General features: G+C 38.4%; 2 protein-coding genes across 3 annotated transcripts in view; both read right to left on the reverse strand.

Annotated features, from left to right (window-relative positions):
• Positions 1–10,122, reverse strand: part of LOC141801897 (testis development-related protein) — a 24,420-nt gene extending 14,298 nt beyond the window's left edge. Inside the window, exon 1 of the mRNA XM_074685217.1 lies at positions 9,722–10,122. Within this exon, the coding sequence (XP_074541318.1) occupies positions 9,722–9,808 (87 nt within the window). The 5' untranslated portion in view covers positions 9,809–10,122. The remainder of the gene's footprint in view (positions 1–9,721) is intronic.
• A 6,171-nt stretch (positions 10,123–16,293) lies between these two features.
• tulp4a (TUB like protein 4a) overlaps positions 16,294–19,148 on the reverse strand; it is a 48,438-nt gene continuing 45,583 nt past the window's right edge. For both annotated transcript variants that reach the window (XM_074684787.1, XM_074684786.1), the window contains exon 14: positions 16,294–19,085. In XM_074684787.1, coding sequence (XP_074540888.1) covers positions 18,969–19,085 — 117 coding nt within the window. In that variant the 3' untranslated portion in view covers positions 16,294–18,968. The remainder of the gene's footprint in view (positions 19,086–19,148) is intronic.

The following is a 19,148-nucleotide window of genomic DNA, read 5'->3' on the forward strand; positions in this document are numbered from 1 at the left end:
AATTAATGGATGGATGCATGGATGGATGGATGGATTAGTGGATGGATGGATGGATATAGGAATGGATGGATGTATGGATGATGCATGGATGGATGTATGGATGATGCATGGATAGATGGATGGATGGATGGATGTATGGATGGATGGATGGATGGATGGATGGATGGATGGATGGATGGATGATGGATGCATGGATGGATGGATGGATGGATGATGGATGGATGGATGGAAGAATTAATGGATGGATGCATGGATGGATGGATGGATAGATGGTTGGATGGATATATGGATGGATTTTTATATGGATGGATGGATGGATGATGGATGATGGATGGATGGAAGAATTAATGGATGGATGCATGGATGGATGGATGGATAGATGGTTGGATGTATATATGGATGGATATATATATATGTGGATTGATGGATGGATGATGGATGATTGGAAAAGTAATTTTATAAGTTGTTGTTTTAATAAATTAATTAATTGATGGTTAAATACATTGATTTATGATTGGATGGATGGCTGGATGAAAAACCGAAGGTTGGATTGATGGTTCGAAAACTAGTAGATACATGGTTGGATGGCTAATCGACAAGTTAATGGATGGTTGGATGTATTCTGATGATCTAAAACCTTCGATACAGCTGTAGGAATTTGGTTTTAACATTGAACAGTTAAAGCAATAATCATGTAAAGTTATCAGACTTCCTGTTAGCCACTGATGATGGATGATGGGAAAGAAAAAGGTGAATCTCTATAAATTTTGCTGACTTGACTCCCTTGAGAAAGAAAAACAAAACCTTAAAACCTCAAGGCAAGTCCTGTCCTGATAAAATCTCTGAACAAAGAGGACGTGAAGCCTTTAAAGGCCCTCGTCTAAAACTTTTTTTCTCACTGTATCAAAGAAAGAAAAGGTCAAATATCAAACAGAGAACTGAGAAACTTCAAAGACTTGGTAAACCTTTCTGTTACCTTAAAGAATAAAGATAAATACACAACTGATTTCTACCAGTAAAACTACAACAAGCATGTAACTCAGCCTGTGATTTAATCACAAACTTGAGCCTTTAACTTTTTTAAATTCCAGCTTCATTTGGTCCAAATGCATTTAAAATAACCCAAAGAGACAGAAAAAGGAGGAGGAGGGGAAAAGTGGTTGGACATGTCTGAGCAAAGACTGCTGAGTCTCCACCACCTGAGCTGATCAAAGAAACCCTGAAACCACCCTCACACGTGTGATTACTGACTACTGTTGGAGCGTAAACGCATCAAGAACAGGGCCAAGGATTCAGGGGAGAGGGCAAGAGTTTGGTTTTCACACCTCAGGAGTCCAATCATTTCCTGTCAGTCTCTTTTTCCAGTCTACATTTCTCATCCTCAGCAGCCAAGCTACTGAAAGTGTACTTTACAATACTATACTGCTTTTCAATGATATCATCCCTTAGTCATCGTTTGATCTGACAGTTGAGGGTGAGAAGTGTCCAGCTTTCCACACTCAACTTTGTGACTGTTTTGAAATCAAAGTGCACTCTCTTCCTGTCCTGTCACTGTGAACTTATTAACTTATCAACCCAAAATAGCAGGTTTAAGTTCAGAGGTACGTGATTTGAAACACAGCCCTGGTGGGACTGGAAACAGTCAGTCTGACAAAAATACAAGATCACACTGCCCTCATGCTATTTGGCATCATAGCAGGGACATCAAAAACAGCACAACCCCATTTAACATTACATTTAACACAACACATTTTACATCACAGTCTGGACATTCATCAGGACATGACCTTACAGACAGGACAGCACATCACAAACAGCACATCACAGATGGCACATCAGATAGCAAATCACAGACAACACAACATATTTGACACATTACAGACGGCACATCACAGAAGACACGTTGTGGACAGCACATCATGAAAGGCGCATCAACAGTGACACATTGTGGACGGCACATCAACGGTGACACACTGTGGACGCACATCAACACTGACACATTGTGGACGGCACATCAACAGTGACACACTGTGGACGGCACATCAACACTGACAGACTGTGGACGGCACATCAACACTGACAGACTGTGGACGGCACATCAACAGTGACACACTGTGGACGGCACATCAACACTGACAGACTGTGGACGGCACATCAACAGTGACACATTGTGGACGGCACTAAAACAGTGACACATTGTGGACGGCACATCAACGGTGACACACTGTGGACGGCACATCAACACTGACACATTGTGGACGGCACATCAACAGTGACACACTGTGGACGGCACATCAACACTGACAGACTGTGGACGGCACATCAACACTGACAGACTGTGGACGGCACATCAACAGTGACACACTGTGGACGGCACATCAACACTGACAGACTGTGGACAACACATCAACAGTGACACACTGTGGACGGCACATCAACACTGACAGACTGTGGACAACACATCAACAGTGACACATTGTGGACGGCACATCAACAGTGACACATTGTGGACGGCACATCAACACTGACACATTGTGGATGGCACATCAACACTGACACATTGTGGACAGCACATCAACACTGACACATTGTGGACGGCACATCAACACTGACACATTGTGGACAGCACATCATGGATCGCACATTGTGGACGGCACATAATGGATCGCACATTGTGAACAGCACATCAACACTGACACATTGTGGACAGCACATCGACAGTGACACATTGCAGACAACACATCATGGATCGCACATTGTGGACAGCATATCACAGATGGCAGGTTGTGGACGGCACATCATGGATCGCACATTGCGAACAGCACATCAACAGTGACACATTGCGGACAGCACATCACGGATCGCACATTGCGGATGACACATCATGGATCGCATGTTGCGGACGGCACATCAACAGATACACATTCCTGATGGCACATCATGGACCACATGTTGTGGACGGCACATCAACAGATACACATTGCTGACGGCACATCATGGATCACATGTTGCGGACGGCACATCATGGCTCACACACTGCGGACCGCACATCATGGATCCCATGTTGCAGACGGCACATCGACAGTGACACATTGCGTACGGCACATCAAGGGTTGCATGTTGTGGACGGCACATCATGGATCGCACATTGCGAACAGCACATCGACAGTGACACATTGCGGACAGCACATCATGGATCGCACATTGCGGATGACACATCATGAATCATGTTGCGGACAGCTCATTGTGGATAGATACACATTGCTGACGGCACATCATGGATCACATGTTGTGGACGGCACATCATGGCTCACACACTGCAGACGGCACGTCATGGATCCCATGTTGCAGACGGCACGTCAACAGTGACACATTGCGGACAACACATCATGGATCGTACGTTGTGGACGACACATCATGGATCACATGTTGTGCATGGCACATCACTGATTACGTGTTGTGGACGGCACATCATGGATCCCATGTTGCAGACGGCACATCGACGGTGACACATTGCGTACGGCACATCATGGATCGCACGTTGTGGACGACACATCATGGATCACATGTTGTGCATGGCACATCACTGATTACGTGTTGTGGACGGCACATCATGGATCCCATGTTGCAGACGGCACATCATGGATAGCATGTTGTGGACGGCACATCACAGATCGCATGTTGCGAACAGCACATCAACAGTGACACATTGTGGACAGCACATGACTGATTGCACTTTGCGGACGGCACATCATGGATGGCACATTGTGGATGGCACAAAGTGGTACATTTACCAAATGAAAAACAGGGGAAACTTATTTGTCACCCTAACTTGGGCCTTTTTTTTGCTGAGGACACTGAACATCATCAGTGATGTAAAGAAAAGTGCAGTGTCAGAGTGTTTGTCATGTTAATACTGATATGAGAACACAACAAATAAAGTTATTAAAAGCTACAGTTTTATGATAATATGAGGATTTGTTGGCACCTTAAAGATAACAAGGCTGAGATGATACGCTTTCCTCCTGGTTAAACTCTTTTACGATTTTTCGGGTGCTGATTCGATTAAGTTGTGATTCTTTGGTATGTCAGATTTTCGCAATTCTTTAGTTTGTTTTTAACTCCAGACTATATGAAAAAGTTAAATGATGAGGATGATGTCTACAGACTGTATCAGGAGCCATATTTTCCCAAAATCTACACATCATATGTGACATCACAAGACAAAATATCCTTATGTATCATTTTTTTCTCAGCCCTTTCTCTCTGAAACAGAGAATCAGCCTCTCCTTTCTTCTCCTAACCTGTAATGATTTAGTCATGAGGTCGTCTGAAGTTTTTGTTCAGACCTGATCTGTACTTCTCTGATCCCTCTTCACAAAGAGGGCTCTGACAACAGGATTACAGTGTTGTTCTTGAACTGTTCAGGTGTGTTAGCGCTTTAAGCCGTAGACAAACAGACACACGCACCTCTTGCCAGCTCCCAGCTTCCAGCCAGGTGAGCTTCACTGGGAGCCGGTTGGAGTGAAAGCTGTGCTGTGGTCACCCCCAGGCACTTCAAGGAGGGGGGGGGCAGATATTAACCTCAAATCCAGTTTCAGTCTGTGCTGCTTTGAGTGGAAGGATGTTGGATCCCTTTAAACCTGTCTGTCTGTGCTCCCTCTCTGTCTTTATTTCCAACTCTGAAGTCGTTTGAATTCATTTGCCAACATGTAAATCATCTGATCCACCAGCAGATGTAAACAGAGGAACCTGGAGGGTGGAAAGGGACTAACCTAATGTCTCTGCCAAGAAAACAGAACTTTGCATGTGAAACAGTAGCCGACATGGCTCAGGGTTTGAAAAGTCGACATGTGGGCTCCATTTCCCAACTATCACAACGAGTGACGGCAAACTTCTCCAGTACAACAAAGACCATATATTCATAACGGTTTCCTTATCAACTCCTCCTGTGAATTTTCTCTGGACAAAAAGTAACTGTGCCGATTTTCTGGGTCAGCAACATTAAACTGAGTTTATCACTAAATAAATATGACATTAGTCACTGGATCTGTATATCTTTGGGCAGAAATAAATAAAAATAAGTAAAAATCGCTTCACCTGATGTTGATGTTCTGTTTTGTAAAATATTATTGACTCTTGTAGGCCATCTAGTGTCTTGAAGTGGTTATAGCCGTATTCTAAGTTGTTTGGAACCTTACAGTAGTTATGAGGCCAGCCATGAGCCTGTACGTAACTTTTGTTTCATTGAACTGTTGGTATTTTGACATCATTCACAAAGAGTAGCTGTGATATGTTTTTGTGTTGAAAGTCGAATTCTATTCTAAAGCTTAAGTTATACCAATGTATGCTAACTACAGGTAGACTGATATATCGGCCGGCCCATATATCGGGCTGATATTTGGACATTTGTCTCTATCGGCCATCGGCAGTATTTTCTTTTAAAAAGACGATTTTTGATCCGTTGTATAAAATGACCAATTTTTGATCAGGCACAAAAAAGATGAGCACCTCAAACTTGTGGAACCACATGGATACATTACATACTTTTGTTCAAATTATATTAATAAGTTTAAATTTCTTTTTTGACATTTTAAGAAGAGTGTGAATGTTTACTACTGCTTGTTACATTGTGTGTTTACTCAGACAAAATATTTCATTGTTTTGAAAGCTGAATAAATGTTCAGAGGACTGGACACGACTTGTTGTAACAGATTTCTTTTAGTTGCTCAGAAATTGCTGCGTTTCACAAAAATGTGATAAATATATACTTATTTAACAATCGGCCTGAATATCAAATTGGAAAAATCGGCTATGCATATCGGCATCGGCTGCCCAAATTTGGAAAGCATCGGCATGGGCCCCCAAAAAACCCATATCGGTTGGCCTCTAATGCTAACGGCTAGCATATCAACTCAATTTCCCATTGAAGTTAGCACCAAGCTAGCGCTATTTTGTTTATATAATTTTTGGTAGATAAGGATATTTATACCAAGTTAAATGTGTTAAATATGAATCTCCTGAGAGAGAGAGAGATGTACATTTCTTTATGAAGTCAATTCTTCAGTAAAACTTCAAGCTGAAAATCCTGAATCAGAGTTTTCTTGGGAGATGTTAGCTAACTGCTAAGCTAAGCTAGCTGCAGCAGACTAATCAACGCAAGGTTCAGGAGCTCCAGCATAATGTAAAGAATAGATAAGGGAATCCTTAAGCGCAAAGGCTAATGATGTCAATGGAGTGGAAAATTTTTGCATCGATTCTCAACAGGAACCGGATTTCAATTCACATCCCTTTTCATGTTGTCTGAACAGGAGCTGGTGCACATTTGCTGTGGTGTCAAACTGCAGCAATGTAGCGCCAACTACTGGCGTGGAGGACATAATGTAAGATTTTTTGTGCCTTAAATATTAGCTGTTGATACCCATACCATGAAATAAGGCTGGTAATGGCCCGATACCTGATACCGATACTCGCACATCCCTACTCATGTCCAACAGTCGGTAGCTTTTGGGTATGAATTCATGTTTTGTTTTGTTTTAATCCAGGAAAGAACACGTCAGGAAGTCATTCTTGTGAAAATCATCCATTTGATTTGTGAAATGCTGGAACATACGCTGCCTTTTGCCCAACGACAGCTGGGACAGGCTCAGGCACCCAGAGACCCTGAACAGGAGAAGCGGTAAAGAAACGGATGGATGGGACTTTGCCACCTTGCATCACCACCTTACATTAATAATGAGTTTAAATTACAGACGAGGCGCTTCATCAAGTTTCATTTCTTGGAAAACCACCTGAGAGGACGTTACGTTATCACATTTATCCACTGACAGGGGTCTTATGAATTCCTGTGACACAAAACTTAAAGATATTATTTAATCTGAAAATATTCGTTACTCTTTTTAATTGAAGTAAACAAAACTCACACTCACTTTTTGGTGAATAGATACTGATGTTTTTAGCTCTAATATGAGTTTTGAAAACGTATGATCCCTGTTTACCCGCCTCCCTGTCTCTTCCTCTCTTCTTTACGACATTTTATGATCTGACCTCCGACCCCTGGATGTGCTTCGTTGCCATGGCGACAGGAGGAGACCTCCCCCGACGGCTTCCTCAGGAATTCTCAAGGATACGTCTCTCTCTGATGCTCTGATCTCAGATCAGCTCATATCTGCCGAGGCTGACGCAGGTCCAGGGCCACATACGCTGGTTCCCAGGGCGGACGTTCAGGAAGAATAATAAAACTCAGCTGCGGGTCGCAGATCCAGACTTTACAACAACAACCGATGAGAAACGTTGGGGACTGGTGTCGACTGATCCACAACGTGAAACATTCCCAAAGTGAAATGACTAAAATGACAACACATTTTTTTAAATGTAGATTTTTCAAAACAGTATTGACTTTTTGTTTTCCTGCTCTGTTTCCGTGACGACCATCTGATCTCCTCTAATCCTTTAATAAGCTGCTTCTAAAGGGATGTATATTAGATTTACAGTCAGTCTCTGAGCGCTGATTTCTGACTCCACAACTTAAAGAAATGAGTGAAATCATGTTTCTAGGAAGAAATTCATGGTTTTAATGTTAATAATGTCTAAAGAAACTGGTTTTGCCAAATGTTTTTGTTTGATTTGGTAACTTTCACCACTCAGAAGCAAAGAGGGGGCTAGTACTTTACAGAACATGAGAAATAAAGATGTCAGCTTGTGCTGCTGGATGCCTGTAACCTTTCCTTGTGTGTGTGTGTGTGTGTGTGTGTGTGTGTGTGTATGTTTCTTATCTTGGATCCTCACTCTTTGTCTCCCATCCCCAAACACCTCGACAGAGTCCAGCTGCTTGTAAAAGCCGCGAGATGACACAGACGCTCAGACCTCACACACGGCTGCTCACCTGAGTGTGTGAGCGTGGGACTGGATAAAGTGTGCGTGTGTGTTTGTGTGTGTTTCAGTGTTTACCGTACAATCATATTCCAATAACAAATCAAGATGACCAATAGCTGCTCTATTCTGTAAAACAGGTGGACAGCTTACGGGAACAACTTGTTCAGGACGAGCTGACAGGACGTTTCAACATGAGTCAGGCTCGTTTTGATGTTTTATATTTAAGAGATAAGGAGAAATCTCTGCTCTGACCTCAGTCTGCTCTACAGAAAGACTGATATAGTTTTTTTCAGGGCTGATACCAATTATCAGTAGTCAAGGAAGCCGATAACTAATATTTGGAGCCGATATTTATTTGCAGTAAAAGTGAAAATGTTGGAGTCAAAATTTGGGATAATACGAACTCCAACGCTTAACTTTGTTTAAAGCCTTTAAGCATATGTTTGTTCAACAACTCCCAGGCTCAGCAGCTGTCTCAATAAGTTAAATGAAAACTTAAAAAAAAATGAACAGCTCACTAAAAATTTCTACAGTAAGTCAAGTTTCCCCTAAAATGTCTGATGGTCCTGTGACTGGGACGATGCTAGAGACAGAGAAGAGACTGCAGACAGCTGTTGGATTAAAAAAGGCAGATGCCGATATGCTTCAAAATGCTAAATATCAGCGCCGATAACCAGCTAGGCCAACAATCAGTCTATTCCAGGGGTCTACAATTTTTCCTTTAAAGCAGCCTTTTTGCCTCAGCTTGTCTCGATAAAAGATAATCCAAAGCCACAACATCTACTTTATCTACTATATAGTCTATAAAGTGTATCAAAATCTGTTGTGTACTTAATATTACATGAAAAATTATCCAAACGAGAAGTTTTTTGACTCAATGAAATTATGTCTTACAAATGAAAAAGAAATAAAAAAAAAACAGTTTAAAAAAATGAGTGTAAAAAATGCAAAATATTACAAATAACATTTTGTAAATATTTGAGGAAATTTTAAAATCTTTTACATTAGAAAAATTCTAATAAATCAACCATTATGCAAAAGTTTTGAAAATTTTAAATTTCAAAAGTTTTAACAACTGTCAAAATGTAAAAGTAATTGCAAAATTTTTGAAAAAATAATTAAAAAAAAACCCAAAAAATTCAAAATTTCAAAATTTCAAAAAAAATTGCACAAATTTTGAAATTTAAACAGCTGTGCAAAAGTTTACAAAAAACTGAGTTATCTATTTTTTTTATTAAAATTGGAAAAAAAATTGAAATAGTACTTGAATATGATTACATTAATCTACTTCATTGCTCTACTCTTCATTTTTTGTTTGCTAATGTCTCCCCACATATCAAGCATGTATATTAATCCAGCTCGTTGTCAGTGAAATGAATCCATCCACACATAATTAAAATCAGTATTTTCTTCCAGATTAGTCTTTTTGTAGATGTAGTTATCTTCCCAGGGCTGTAAAACTTGAGGTTAGCCACAGGTGCATGGAAAGTTGGTGGGCTGTTGATGTTGTAGGAGGTGAAGTAGAGCGGTGGCAGGCTTTATTGACAGATGGGATGAAGATTTAGTTCAACTAAATGTTAACACAGGATTTTATTTAGTGTCAGTGTCTTTAATCATCAATAAAAGGTCTAGAAAAGTCTGTGTGAGGTAAATCTCTGTTGTTTTTATCCTGACACTTGTTCCCTGTGGACTCAGCCTCTAACATCCACCGTTGTTAACCGGAACATCAGCTCTGTTGTTGCCGCCCGTTAGCTCCTGTTGTTGTTGTTACTAACACCTTTAACTTTCCCTGAAGGTCCAGCTCCGACCCTCTCCGACCCCCTGCTCCCTCCATCCGCCTGCTTACCTTGTAGGAGTGTTGGTAGTGCCAGGACATGTCGTCTTCCTCTGACGCATAATCCACCAGCACTTTGCTCTTGCTCTTCTTGAACATAGCTCCAGCGCCGCCGAGCCGAGCCGCCGTTTGCTGCCGCCTGAAAGTTTCCTTCTTCGGTTTAAAATCTACAAGTTAGCCGCTGGAGACCGCTCGACCCGGCAGAGTCCGTTTTTCAGCGACGCAGCACCGAAGCAGCAGGTTCAGGCTTCCTCCAGGGAAGGTTTATCACACACACACTCACACACACACACTCACACACACCCAGGTACCAGGAGCTGGAGGCTCGAGCTGTCTTTTCTAAGTGACGTTCACTTCTTCTTCTTCGTCAGTGTTTGATGCGTTCCTCGCGCTGACTCGACCACCTGGACCTCAAACCGGAGCTCCGCCCACAGAACCCCCCCACGCGCTCTGGGTCCTTGAAGTTGCCATGGCAGTAGGAGGAGGGGGTCATGCGTCTCATCTCCGGTCAATAAAAACCTCTGAGTCATGCGTCCACGTTAAATAATTACAAGTCTTAAAAATAATCTCTATGAGGTACTGGAAAAAAAAGCATTATTATTATTATTTTTTTCAAACTCATCTTTATTTAAATAAACTTTTATTCGTTTAAACATGAAGCTCAGAGTGCTTTACAAAAACAGACAACAGATGGCAGCAGTATGGGAGAAAAAAAAGTCTCATTAAATCCTTAGAAAATAAAAATACAGTGTCATAAAATCAGTTTTATAAGATTTGATGAGCGCCATAAATTAAATTAAATAAAATCATTATTTCCATGTAAGTAAAAATTAATTGAATAACATGAGACACACACAAGATATGTCAATATAAAAAAGTGAGTAAGAATAAAAAAGTGAACATTGAATAAATAAATAAATAAACAAATAAATAAATAAATAACATAAAATAAAGAACTATAATGGATTTAAAAAATGTGTTTAAATAACAGAAATTAATTTGAAAAGATAAAATGAGTACCCCTATATAAAAAAAATATATCATGTGTAAAATAAGTTAAAATTCCCTCAATTAAGATGAGTCAAAAAAGTGAACAAGAATAAAATAAAATAAAATAAGATAAAATAAAGAAAACCAAAAAATAAAAATAAACCTAAACATAAAATAAGGAATGATAATGGATGATTTATAATATAAACAATAAAAAAATAATTAAAAGACTTAAAATAACATAGAATAAATTTGAGAATATGTCATGAGTACCATGAAATAATTACAATAAAATAATTTTGTGTATAATCAGCTCAAACTCATATATTAAGTTGAGTCAAAATAAAAAATAATGTGAATAAGAAAAAAATAAAATAAGATAAAAAAAATCTAAATAACATGAAATGTCTTTCATAACATGAAAGAATTATAATGGATTTGATATCATAAAGTGATTTGCAATAATAATATAAAATAATAATAATAATAATAAAAACTAAAATGAGTTGAAGGGAAATAAATCAATTTACATGACATCAAATTAAATAAAACTGAATTAAGTGAAAAAAGAAAATTTAAGTAAAAAAGTCACGATAAAAGTAATCATGGTTTTAAATTAGTCCAGGGGAAAAATCGTTACAGAATTGGGGGCTGTGAAATAGACAGATGTTACTCTGGTGCCTGTGATCACAACTATTTAAAATTGGTGAAGTCTGTTTTCTGACATAAATTATTACCAAAGTTACTGAAAAGATTTCAGTGGATTCTTAAATCGAGTCAAAAAAAATCATATTTTACTGATTTGTTAGAGAAAAGAAGGTAAAAAAAAATGTCAACCTGTTTATATATTTGTTGTGGTACATGTGTAGTATTTTCATACATTTAAAGTGTAATTTTTTTTTACTCAACCCCACATTGCAGCTGCACATTTTTCTCTAAACACATAAAGTTTTATCTTAAGAAAAGATAAACAAGCAGAATAATCTTAATGTAAGTGATGACTACGTTTTCTGTTATGTCCACAGAAGCTTCCAGCTTTTCATCAGCTGTTCAGGTGAATCCTGATAAAACTGTTTGAGATCAACTTGTTTACAAAGTCTCAAGAAGCTGTTTGTTGTGTAAAATCAAATCCTCATTACAGTAACGTTTGTGAGTCAGTCCTGCCTGGAAAAGCCAATGAGTGTGTTAATGTGTTACACAAGAAGTCATGGATTGCTCTAAAAACTAAAACTCTCCTCCTCTCCGTCTCTCTGACCCCTGACGCTCTGACTCCGGGCAAACAAACGACACATTATGCTGCTGGACTGACCTCTTAAAATAGCCTCCATTTAGCCGCCGTTAAGACCACTCACCTGATTCAAAGGTCCTCAGATTCCGGTTTCCGTGTCCAAGTCGGTGTAAGTCAGCCGGGAATGTGGATTGTTGGATACGTAAGAAGCTGTGGGAAACAGAAACTTGCTGCCTGTGTGTGTGTTTGTGTGTTTAAATCATTACAGAGGAAAGTAAAGCGGCTGTCGTTTCTCTGCTGTGAATAAATCAAAACACAGAGATGAAACTTTTATTCCTGATGAGGATTTCCCTGACTTGGTTTTCTGATGTCAGCAGTTCAGTCACAGCAGCTGACGCAGTCACCACTGGCTGTGTGGACGTGTCTGTGGCCTGTTCACAGCAGGGGGTCGGTGACCTTTGACCCTGGAGGCAATCAGCAGGTCAACTGTCATCTGAGAGTCTTTTCTGGGACGTGAATTCCCACAGTAGATCTGCAGTTGTTATTTAAAGTCCAAGTGGCCCTGACTGTGTGTGTGTTCCTGATCAGTCCGACCTCGTTGTCCTTGATCTGTGATTAACAATTTAACCCGTCATAAAAAACTGCTTTGATGATATTTTTTGTTAGAGATTTGAAAAAATGTAGAGAAGAAAGCATGAAGTACACACTAAAAGTCGTTTAAAGATAAAACTGATTTTTATGCTCGGTTGCCTGTTTTATTTCATTTTATTCCAACGGTCGTTTGTGTTTATAAAAAATGAAAAATCAATAAAAACAGAGAGTAAAAAAATGATAAAACTGATTCAATCTTGGATAAAATTCTGAGGTGATAAAAACTGGATTTAACAACTGAGTTTATTTGTTGATTCAAAATAACAACAACCGTAAACTTTAGCACTTTCACATTTAAAACAGTGTGTTTGTTTTTAAATTACTTCTGATGTCACTGCTTTTGCTTTTTAAATTAATATCAGAAAAGATTGAAATAAATATTTTTTTTGTTTCATTTTATTCTATTTTTTTTATTTTTTGCCATTTACATCGTCCCTTTTTACATCATTTTTATTGTTTTTTTTCCTAATAATTGTTTATACATTTTTTAATATTTTCTTTTTGTTATCACTTATTTTTTTAAGTATATAATCTGATCTATGTATTATTTATTACGATGATCATTTATTACTAAAATGATTTATTTTTATTACTTTACTACTATTTATTACCATCTATTTATTTATTGTATTATAGTTATTATTATTCTACTCTATTTTTAGTTCTTTAGTTATTTTTTCCCTCTTTAAATTTCCCTTTAAATTCTTTTTATTGTTTTTTTCCTTAATATTTTGGATTTATTTTATTTTTTTATTTTTACTTTTATTTTTTTATAATTTTTTCTAAGTTTATAATTTTACTGTTTATATATCTATTTTATTTCTTAATTATTAGAATTATTATTAAGATAATAAAATTATTTGGGGTTTTTTTCTATTTAATTTTATTAGCTTATCCTTAATTTATAGATTTTTGAATGTCATTTTTATTTCATGCAAGTTTGCATATTTTTGCCTCCAGTGCCAAAAATTAAATCAAAAGAGTGTATTGTGTACCGTTAAAGAGGGTCCAGGTCCCTGAGAGGTGTCGCCTGGACTCTACTTTGGCCCAAAATGATATCTGTTTAACCTTTGTTGAAATGTAAAAAGCATGAGGCCATCCAGTCTTTAAAGCCTTTAAAACAGCCCAGCAATCCAGTTATGTAAATTATTATAGTGTGACCTTAAAGATTATATTCATTGAGACAGTCGTTTTTTCTGAAACAATGACATTTTATTCAAAAGATGCGGGACATATACAGTCATAAAATAATTTACATGGCATGCCTTACTACCCATTCACTATAAACGTTCAGTCACCAAATCAGACTCAGGTTCTTTTCAAGTGTGTGTGAAGCCTACATCTACGGATACAAAGCACGTCGTTCCTAAAGAAAAGTCCCGTCCTACCGTATCTACAACAGGTCGCCTCACGGCGTCAGTTTAGAGTCGATCCTCAGCCTGAGTCCACGGCAGCTCTCAGCGTGAACTCAGCGGCTTACACTCATGAACTTATGAGAAGGATGTGTGTGTAAGTGTGTGTGAGAAGCATGACCACGCATGGTTAAAGAGAAGATTTAACACTGATGGGGTTTGTAGACCGCACAGCTGAACACAGACACACCTCGACTTGACGGTTACACTCGACACGACTAGTCTACTGACTACACTAAACCGGGCACCGACTCATTCACATCGTTTCCATCAAACTCCACAAAGAAAAGAAACAAAACTGAAAAACTGCCCTTTTCAAATCTTCCCGTCACAACCTGGGCTACATGTCTTTTTTTTTCATCATCAACACAAAAGAAATGTTCAGGAAAAACTCCACAATATACAGTATGTATAGATACTTTATCTCCTTTAGGAAATAATCTCATAAATAAAACGTACAGACCAGCGACGGAGATGCTGAAGAACAAAAAAAACGGAGCAAACTGTGGTCAAAGTGAAAGTGAAAATATTGCACAACTAACACAAAACATGTTTTTTTTTTCTCTGACATGCTCATGTACTTTTCATTTTTTACAATCCCCGGACTAGTTTTTAACTTCCTTTCCATCCCCCTGTTTCCCCTCTGACAGACATGCATTACAGGGTGATACAGAACGATCACTGAGGGAAATAATCTCATCAGTTCAGGGACCAGAGCAGAGCTGGACCAAAGTGACGGCTTCGTTATCTCATCAAGAGCTTTCTTTAATGTTTGTGTGAGCCCGTTTTTTTTCAACGGACGCAGTTTGGCACAAGAATTAGAATCTACGTATTTAACGTCATTCAGTCTGAATTTGACTGCTGCTTTTACTGATTTCAGTGAGTATCTTCGGCCCCGTTTACACAACAACGTTTCACCACAAAACGCAAAATCATAGAGAAAATATCTGCATTTACACGGAAAAAGCTGTAGTAAGCTTTCCAGGCCTGTAGGTGGCGCTACAACTATCTTTTCCAGAAGCAGCTTTTGGTAGACTTTCTCTGAAGTAGAGTTGGTCGATATTGATACGGCAATTTGCCGCGATACTTTGACCTGTGATGAAATATCAATATTTTAACTCTTAATATCGATATTAAAAAAAAAATAAAAATCACATTTTAGGTGCGCACTAAGTACATTAAGTCTTCTGAACATCCACTGCAGTAGATGGCGCCAAAGAGCTACTCCACTGTATGTTGCCCATTTATTTTAAATGTTTTCTCTTTGTTCTTGGGTCAGTTTAAAATAATTCAAAGTTTAATTTCTACATTGTAGTAACACTGGTTACACCAAGTAACATTTATCACTTTCACCAACTGACCACGTCTTCCACCCAAACATTTCTTTGTAACTTAAGTTTAATGTCACAGTAGTTTACGTGACAAACTTGATGAATTTTATATTTTCAAGTTAAGTGTTTGTATGAAACACTGCATCTTACTTTAGTTTAGCCAGGATAAAATAGAAAAGTTGTTTTCAATCAAATAGATAACAGGGTAGATTTTCGCAATATATCACGATATTGTGATATCGTGATATTATCGTATTGTGAAGTTCTTGCCAATACGCCGGCTTCCCGTTTGCTGCAGCGTTTGAGAAAATCCACTCTGAAGGTAATTTTTTTTTTAGGTTGGCTGACACCCTGTTACCGTGTGAACAAGTGGCCAAAATGCAACAATACTTTTGCGTTTCACCTTAAAAATGTTGTTGTGTAAACGGTCCTTTATTCAAGTGAAACCTACTGCAGCTGTAAGTAATGTGCCTACTAGTTTACACCCCCAACCCCCCATTGTCAGCTGGCCCAGTAAGGAGCAAAAACAACGACTTTAATGTTTGGTATTAAAAATAAAAAATGGCATTTGAAAAAAAATATCCTGCAACCGAAAAAAGACACATTAGCATTAATTAATGTATTAATGTAGATTAAAAAAATAAAATAAAATGGCATCAAAACAGGAAATTGCATTACTTACGTTTTGCTTAAGTCAAAAAAAAAATTAAAATATCTAAAAAAAAAAAAATAAAACCATGAAATAAAAACTTCATTTTTCTAATATTTTGCTGAATTAATGCAAATTGCGTCCTCCTAGCCCTTCCCCAACCAGAGTGATAAAAAACTGAAACTGAAAAAAGACAGTTAGCAAAAATAATGAATAAATAAAAAAAGAGATTATTAACTGTCATCCAATTTAAAAAAAAATGAATTTAATTCAATGACATCAAAAAAAAAAAAAAAGAAATCAAATAATTTAAAATGGTAACTTTTAGGCAAAATGTTTCAAGTGCCATTTCCTGTTTGACGCCATTATAAATATTTCATAATACACATTTTTAAATGCCAATATTTTTTTTATGGTTTCATGATATATCTTTTTAAAAGCAAATTTTATTTATAACACCAAACATTAAAGTCATCGTCTTGCCTCTGTAGCCCCCCCCCAGTGTCCTCAGTTCAACATGAACACACGCTCGACCGGCTGAATGAAAACAAAGACTTCAGTGTCTGCTTAAGAAATGAAAAACGTCACATAGCTTCATCCTTCATTGGAGTTCTGACTTCAAAGGTTCAGTGACAATGATTTCAGCTTGTTTCCTGTTTTTTTTTTTTTTTGTTTGTTTGTTTGTAGCTGTTGAGTTTAACTGTACGACAGCTCGGCTCCACGCCTGAAGAGACATTAAAAACACAGTGGAGACGGGCGTAAACAAACATCTGTCAGAGTCGGCCCAGTCTCTGAAACAACATGTACACAGAACTGATATGTATTTACACGACTTCTGGAGAGAGTATGAAATGGCATAGGAGAAATATACAAAAATATTTCCTGTACCTTGCTTTTATGTTTTTATAGTGTGGGCTTTGAGAGCAGGGGCAGCCCCCCCTCCGCCTCCAAACTACACACTCACTTCACAGAAGTGACAGCAGGTGACACATCACTTCACGCCAGAGTCATCCAATCAGGGTCCTGGCGACATCATCGGCGTCTACGTCACCATACGTCGATTTTTTCACTAAGTACATGATATGTCAGTCAAAGCTATTCCGTAAGCCCCGCCCCCCCAACGCCAGATAGCACAGCATACGTCAGATTCAGCCACCAGTCTCCCAAATAAAGCAGGTACTTTGAAAACCGACGGGTACAAAGATTGTATATTACAAACAAGGACAATAATATTCAAAGTCATATCTGAATAAACAACAAATTTACAACATATAAATTAATCTGTGTAGCAGAGTTTTCTTTTTTTCCTTCAAAGACCCAGGAAAGCGTGTTAAAAGGACTGCAGATCGCCTCAGCTGTCTTCACTCCCCATTGTTAGACAGTAGCTGTGTTTCCATTACAAACGCCAAAATTTGGAAAAAACTCAAATTTTGATAAAAAGTGTTTACGCTCTCATAAGGTGGTTTTTCAGAAGTTTTGATGTTGAAGTTTGTCCGAAAATCGCAATGGAAACCCCTTTTTTCGCAATAACATGTTATGTTGTAACTCTACTTCAAGAATTCTTTCAAAAATTTTTAAAGTTTTGCAAATTTATTAAGTTAATTTACTTATTTATTTTCTATTATTTATTTATTTTTATTCATTCAATTTATTAAGTTTAGATTATTTTAAAATTTTTGCAATTAAAAAAAGTTAAAATTCAAAATTTGTATTTTTTTCAATTTCTATTTTTTTAAGTTCTAAATTTTTTTTGCAATTTTTGCAATTTCCATTTTTTTGAAATTTCAATTTTTTGTTTGCAATTTTTTTTAAGTGATAAACTATCACATCACATTCAGAATTGTATATTTACTAGATTTTAAATGTGTATGGAATTTTTCTTCACATTATACTTTTTTATTATGAAGATAAAGTAGATTTTGCGGCTCCTGAATGACTTTAATCCAGGTGAGCTGAGGAAAAATGGCTCCTATGAAAGTAAAGGCTGAAGACCCCTGATCTATTCCTCGTGTTTTAGATTCAACAGACTAAACCGTTTCATGTTATTTATCTTATTTTCATGACCGCATGTCATTTGTATGTATACTGTCGCGTTCACGTCTCCTCTTGGGCACTGTATCGCGCACAGGGAATCTCCATAAAGTGGACAGAGAGTCTGGAAAACCACCACAAGAAACGACCTCCCCTCTTCCCCTTGACGCCGCTGCCCCCTAATGCTGAAACCTGGAGAAAACACTTGTCAAACTTCAGAAAAACCACTCTGATTAATAATGGAAACGCAGCTACCGACTCTTCTTACAACAGTGAGAAGTGTGAACCCTAAGTAGTGCTCAAAAACGACACGTGAATCATATGTCGCCTTGATTCCAGCTGAGACTGAAATAGTAACAAAAGGAACGGCAGAGAGCAGAAACAAAAAAAGAGCCTCCCGCCCTCCACCGTGTTTAGTCGTGTAATAAAACCCTAAAAGCAAAAGCAGTGTAGTAAAGTGGTAACTGTTTCACTGAACTTTTGTACAGCAATGGATTTCAGTGCCCAGTAGTACCTGCGCACTCTGAGAAGAAACTTCCATCTCCAGAGTGATGTTTTCAAGTATTACTGCTGCTTCCTGTGAAAACTGCACTGTAACGTTTCCTCTCGGTCAACCCATCGGTTACTACGTAACTATGAGCTTCTTCTAGCTAAAGCAGCATTTATTTGCATGATGATTAACCTAAGCTCAGCTCTTTGGCCCTACACGCACTGCGAGGAGCCACAGGCCGCCAAACGGGGCAGGTCTGACGGCGACCTCGGCAGATGCAGCCAATGCTTATTGCACCAACTCTAGTGGCAGCATTGTGTAGTGCAGCGTGATTGCTTCTCTTTCTACAACCAGGGCTGATTTTAGTCTTCTCTCCAAAATTCAAAGGTTTTAATCCCAAACCGAACAAGCGCGCCCCTTCGACAGATTGCATTTTAATCCCAGATAGAACTCAGGGTGAGTAAGGAAGGGGGCGTCTCATTTGAGGCGTTGTGTAACGTTGGCTAAAGCCACGGCGAAGGCTTGCACAGCAGAGAAGGGATACTGGAAGTCCAGGATGTAGGCGTTGCCATCGATCCTGCCGAACTGCATCACCTGTGCAGGAAAACAGGAAAAGGAAGTTAAAAGACTGGAAGAATAGAAGGAGAAGGACACACA

The sequence above is a fragment of the Halichoeres trimaculatus genome, unplaced genomic scaffold (genome assembly GCF_033239565.1).
Source record: "Halichoeres trimaculatus isolate MK-OKI-2021-1 unplaced genomic scaffold, fHalTri1.1 fHalTri1_scaffold_13, whole genome shotgun sequence".
Lineage (NCBI taxonomy): Eukaryota > Metazoa > Chordata > Actinopteri > Labriformes > Labridae > Halichoeres > Halichoeres trimaculatus.